The sequence below is a fragment of the Parus major genome, unplaced genomic scaffold, assembly GCF_001522545.3.
Source record: "Parus major isolate Abel unplaced genomic scaffold, Parus_major1.1 Scaffold361, whole genome shotgun sequence".
Lineage (NCBI taxonomy): Eukaryota > Metazoa > Chordata > Aves > Passeriformes > Paridae > Parus > Parus major.
The window spans coordinates 28,674-34,784 of record NW_015379292.1 but is presented as its reverse complement, the minus strand read 5'-3'; the positions used below and the strand labels follow the sequence as shown (position 1 = coordinate 34,784).

General features: G+C 54.9%; 1 protein-coding gene across 3 annotated transcripts in view; it reads left to right on the top strand.

Moving 5' to 3' along the window:
• The first annotated feature begins 29 nt into the window (after nt 1-29).
• RAB11FIP5 (RAB11 family interacting protein 5) overlaps nt 30-6,111 on the top strand; it is a 30,373-nt gene continuing 24,291 nt past the window's right edge. For 2 of the 3 annotated variants that reach the window (XM_033511586.1, XM_033511585.1), the window contains exons 1-2: nt 31-567; nt 3,806-4,493. In XM_033511586.1, the coding sequence (XP_033367477.1) occupies nt 87-567; nt 3,806-4,493 (1,169 nt within the window). In that variant the 5' untranslated portion in view covers nt 31-86. Of the gene's footprint in view, nt 568-3,805; nt 4,494-6,111 lie in introns of all 3 variants that reach the window. The other variant, XM_033511584.1, reaches the window with a different exon arrangement.

Genomic DNA, 6,111 nt, shown 5'->3' with positions numbered 1-6,111 from the left:
CCAGCCCTTTCCCTGGAGAAACTTGTTCCAGACAGCCCTGCTGCTTTCTCCCAGCATCTCCTCCAAAGTTCTCCTGGCTCTTGGAGATGACAGAGGGCCTTTCCTTCTCCCTCCCCTCTGGCTGCAGGTGGCACAAGCTGCACTCCAAGGCTGGGAAGAAGGAGAAGGAGCGTGGTGAGATCCTGGTGAGCATCCAGTTCACCCGGAACAGCCTCACCGCCAGCATGTTCGACCTGTCCGTGAAGGACAAGCCGCGCTCGCCCTTCGGCAAGCTGAAGGACAAGGTGACAGGCAAGAAGAAATACGAGCTGGAGTCGGCCTCTGCCATCATCCCCAGCAGCATGGGAGCCCTGGACATGGAGGATGACTTCGAGCTCGGGGGCAAGAAATCCAAAGTCAAGGGTTTCTTCCTGAAGAGCAAACTGCGCAAGTCATCCCTGACGCAGTCCAGCACCTCCCTGGGGTCTGACAGCACCATCTCCTCTGCCAGCCTGAGCCTGGTGGCCACCGCCCCCGAGGTGGCCATGTCCCCGAGCAGACACGGCAGCCTGTCCACCGAGCGCTCCGGTAAGAGGATCAGGGATAATCCCCTCGTGTTTCCCCCTCCTTCCTCTGCAAGGGGCTGCTGAGACTTCCCTCAGCTCTGGTAACTGATTGCTTACCCAGCCACAGATCAGGGAGTTGTGGAATTGGAAAAGCCCTTCAGGATCGTGGAGTCCAACTGTTCCCCAGCAGTGCCAGGGCCAGCACTGCCCGTGTCCCCAAGTGCCACCTGCTCAGGGCTTTAAATCCCTGCAGGGATGGGGACTGCACCCTGCCCTGGGCAGCTGGGCCAGGACTGGACAACCCTTTCAGTGGAGAAGTTTTCCCTAAATCTCCCCTGGGGCAGCCTGAGGCCGTTCCCTCTCCTCCTGTCCCTGTTCCTGGGAGCAGATCCCAAATCCCCCCCGGCTGTCCCCTCCTGCCAGGGACTTGTGCAGGGCCAGAAATTCCCCCTGAGCCTCCTTTGCTCTCTTAGAGGTGACATCTCACAGGAACCCCGACACCTTCCATGTGCCAGAGCAGGAGGAACATCCCAGATTTTGCTTTTCCATGCCTGCACCACGCACTGCCAGGGTGTGAGGGTTCCTCAGGGCTGTTCCCTGGCAGTGCTGGCCCTGCCCCGGGTCACTGCTCTCTCTAATGAAAGCCAAAACGGGGCTGGCTCAGTGATTAAAACAATCTGAACTCCTGGCACTCCCAGGGCAGTGATTTACAAACAAAAAAGGCCCTTGTAGGGAGTTAATTCTCCCTTGGAAACAAATGGCATGAAATGGTTCAGTTGGCTGCAGACAGCACATGGCAAGGTTGGGTGGGAGTCCCTGGGGTGGCTCCTGCTGGGTGACATCTCCGTGCTGCTCCTTGGGATGAGCCTTCCAGCCACTGGGAGCTTCCCTTCCCATGGCAGGGGGGTGGTGACTCCATCTTCTTGACTGTGGCCTGGCTGGCTCAGGGATGAGGTTTCTCTTCACTCTGGTTTCCAGCCAGCAGATGTTTGTGGGGTTCACTGATTTTCTTCAGGAATTCGAGTCTATAGAGCGAATAAAGAAATCAGGGGGGACTCTCTCTCTCTCTCTCTGGTTTGCATTCCACAGTTTATTTCTGTGAAGGGGAATCCAAGAGACGAGAGACCAAGGGTTTGGGGTCTGGGGGTCTCTTTTAACAGGGATTCTCAGAGGGAGGGAACATCAGAGAAAGAACCAATTATTTCTCTCAGTTAGTACATCTTACAAACTTTCTACAAATCAAGGTTACACACACCAAGATAAGAAATATCAGACACCAACTTCTCCAAATGCCCACAGAGGTGTAGGAGTGTTCTCCAGAGAGGGGGGCTTGGTGTCCTGGCAGCACAGGGGGAAAGAAAGGGAAGGCAAGGTAAGAATGCCCTTTCAGATTCCATAGTTTAGAGACATTCTGGGACAGAACAAACAAAGTTGCAAACTTCTGTGTTGGAAAGAAGGGTCTCTCTTCTCCCAACCCCCTGCTTTCCTGGGCTAAAGAAACTTCCAGCAGCTGGAAATGCCAGCAGGGTCCTCTCTTTACTCCATCCGTGGGGCTGAGGAGAGAAACTTCAGTAACCACGGGAACCTGACATGGTAAACAGTTAGGGGAAAGAGAAGCTGGGGAGGAAATCACAACTAAAAGATGGGAAAAGATACATTTCAAGCTATCAACTACAACAGGTTGGAACTGGGTGGTCCTGAATCCCAAAGCATTCCACGATTCTGTGAAGGAAGCAGCAGCTCCAGCTGTGTCAGCTCTTTTCCTCGGGTTCTCCAGGACTTTTACCCCAAAAAACTGGCAGTAGCCACAAAGTCATGGAATCATGGAATTGTTAGGGTTGGAAAAGATTTTTAAGATGATCAAGTCCAGCCCTCGAGGCAGTGGGAGGGAAATGCAGGCACTGGATCCTCCTGGTTCATCACACCGAGCCTGGAGCTGATCTTCTCTCGTTCAGTGCAAACTCATAAATCACATGGAACCTTTAAAACCCTTCAAGGAGCTTCTGGGGTGTTCCTTGCTTTTATTATCAGCCTCAGGTCCTCTCAGACCATGGGTTTGTCACCTCAGTCTCCTCTGGGGGTCCTCCCCGCTGTGCTGGGGACAGTTTTGTGTCCCCTGTGTGGCTGCACACCCTGAGCTGTCCTTGGCATTTCCATGACTTTAATTGGAGTCCTGGGCAGGGCCAGGCTGAGTGCCCAGATGTCTGTGGTGGTTCCAGGGGGGGATTGTTGTAGTCCACAACCTCAGGATCACATCCAGGGAAGCTGCAGGGTTCTGGGGACCAGCATGGAACACCAGTGAGACGGGTTCCTGTTCATGAAACCATTTATTCAGCATGGGAACAACTCAGATCCAGAACAGAGAGCCCTGAACAGAGACAGGGCAGGGGTTTTGAGGGACAGAACCCCCGAGGGTCTCCCCCTTTGAGGGTGGAGTTCAGGGTCAGGGACCACTAGTCCCATTTACCCAATTAACAGATGCAAACTAAATTATTTTTTCTTATTCACCCAATGACCCAACACCTGAGTGCTGCACTGCTGCATTTTTTACCCAATTACACCCAAAAACCCCTGGGAGAAGAACATGGAGAAGAAAGAAGGACAAGAGACAACACCTTAAATCCTCCATCTTGTCCTCTGCTCTCTAAACTGCCTTAAACTCTAAACTTCAAGCCATTCACTCAGTGACTCAAGAAACCTAATTCACACACATTTTCAGTCTTTTCTACTTAACCCTAGCAGTTGTCTCCACGGTGCTGTGTGAAACTCGGGGCTTTCTTGGGTGTCACAGTTAGGCATTACAGATAAAAGTTAATTGTTACCACTGAAGATGAACACATGGACACAGGTCGAGGTGTGGTGTAGAAAGAGCAGAGTTTATTTTTCCTCCCAGGATTTACAGGTTCCTGCCCACAGCCAGGGATGGGATGGTCAGGGTAACACTTTCTCCCTGCACTGGCCATGAGAGATGCCCATCACAAGATGTGGAACAGAAGGAATGTTCACATATCTATGTTTGCAGTTCCTGTCCTGGGAAAGTCCTTAGAAAACCATGTTAGCAAGCTCAGAAGCTGAGTTTTCAGGGTGACAGTTTATATCTTGCATCTCTGACCCCGACACACCAGAAACACACCAAGGGAGAACCGCCAGGGACTCAAAATCAGAACCCCTGGGCCGCCCTTCCCACGGGGTTTGGGGTGGGACAGGGTGACAGCAGGAGGTGACCGTGGCCTGAGCTGTTTTGTGCCTGCTCCCCGCAGTGAAGGAGCTGCTGTCCTCCCCGAAGCCGAGCCACAAGCGAGCGTTGAGCGACGACGTGTCCCAGCTGGGCCCGGAGGCCGGAGCCGCGCGTGGCCCGAGGCCCGCGGGCGAGGCCGCGTCGCGCTCGTCGCTCTGCATCAACGGCAGCCACGTGTACGGCGAGGAACCCCCGAGGAACCCCCCCGGAGCCGCCCCACCGCCCCTGCCCCGCCGCCAGGACCAGCCTTTGGCCTTCTCCCCGCTGCACCCCGAGCCCCGCGAGGCGGCCTGGGGCGGCCTGGACAGGGCCCAGCAGAGGGACGAGCACAGGTTCATCCCGTCCCCTCCCAGCCTGGCCCTGCAGGAAGAGCTCAAGGTGTCCACCAAGGCCGTGACCCTCAGCAACCACCTGGGCAGGGCCAGGATGGAGGAGAGCGCCCGCCTGGAGGGCAAACCCACGCAGGCCGCGGCTCCTCTGGGCTTCTCCTCGGAGCTGGCCAAGGACAAAGCGCCCGAGGACGCCAGGAAGGAGGACAAGAAGGCCAAGGGAGGCTTCTTCCACCATGGGAGCGGCCGGAGCGACGCGGGGGGCAAAGGCCAGGGGGACAGAGGGACCCCCGTCCACGCCTCGGCTGCGGGGGATGACGGGAGTAAGAACAGCGGCTGGTTTGGGTCCAAGGAGCACAAAGAGTCACCCCAGAAAGCCAGGTCAGTGCAAGGGGGTGTGGAGGTCCAGGCTGCTGATTCCTGCCCCAAATTCCCCTGGTCGGAGCTCCTGGATGCTCCTGGGAGTGCTCAGGCAAGGTCAGAGCAGGGAAATCCTTCCTTGCTCTTAAATGTCTCCAAGGGAAGGGGATTTTCCTGGATCCTCTCCTGGCTTCTGGCAGGAACCACCTCTGTGTTTTCCTCTCCGGGAAGGGAGGGATCCCCTCCATGGAGAGGTTTCCCTCAGCAGGGATGGGGCTCAGTGTGGTCACACCAAGTGGTTCTGTGGCCTCAAAAGGAAAGATCATTATCCCTTAATGAGCTGAAAAAGCATCCCTGGCATTCAGGCGGGGGTGTGGGATATTGGGATGTGTAATCACATTTTCATTATGAACCCCACACCCCTCTGCAGGCTCTGCTCGGGGTGCAGCACTTTGGTTACATGAGTTGTCATTAATATTCCCAAAGTAATTAATATTCCCAAAGTAATTAATCCCAACCCTGCTCTTTGCTCTTCCCATCCCACCCAGCCTCCCCTTCTCCCAGTTATCAATCTCTAACTGTTCTTGCTTTGTGTGATGATTCATCCCTCCAAATCCTGGGGTTTTTGTGGTGTTTGTGCTGTTCCTGAGAGGAATTTGTCACCCCTGGAGCCCCTGGAGCTGAGCTGGCAGTCCAGAGGTCGAGGGTGTTGTCAGAGAGAGGCAGGAAATGGGGTTAAAATCAGCCATGGAAAACAACCAGCACTCAGAGCTGCTTCAGTCTGCAGCCTTGCTTTATCAGAGGGGTTTTCTGATCTGACTTTAACCTCATTTATGAAGCAGAAGGATTTGAGTTCAGTCTGAGCCTCCTGTAATGAGGAGGGCACTCCTGGTTTATTCCACATAACCTGGCTCCCACATGGATTTAACATCCCTCAGCCTGGCTCCAGAACCAGCCCCAAAACTCCTGCTTTCCACAGGAAGGTGTGATGCTCGTGGTGACCCTGGGGCTGCAGAGCTGGGGACACTGGGACAGGCAGGAGCTGCTCCCCTGGGAATTTCAGGAATGTCCATCACTGGGAAGGATGTGGGAGCTCTGTCCTATTCCAGCAGCAGGAGGGACAAGTGTGAGGTCTGGGGGCTGCTGTGGTGCATCCCTGTGGATGGTTCTGGAATTCCCTATCCCTGGGAGTGTCCAAGGGTGGGTTGGACGGGGCTGGGAGCACCCTGGGGTGGTGGAAGGTGCCTGTCCATGGCAGGGGTGGAATGGGATGGGCTTTAAGGTCCCTTCCAACCCAAACCATGCTGTGATTCCGTGATTCCCAGGAGTGGTTTGGTGTCACATCCCAGGGCAGGATTTGTGGATGGGCCTGGAGGACTCCGGTCTCTGCATCCTGTCCTTGAGGAAGGACAGAGTGTTCCCACTCAAGATCATTCTTTTTGTTTTTCTTTCCAATTTTGGGATAAGAAACCTGCTGGTTAAGGCCTAGGATGAAAAATCAAGGCTTAAAATTCCTGCTGTATTCAGGCAGTGACCCCACAAGTGCCTGAGGCAGCCAGGGAAGCACTGTGGGGATGGGATGGGATGGGATCCATGGGATGGGATCCATGGGATGGGGATGGGATGGGATGGGATGGGA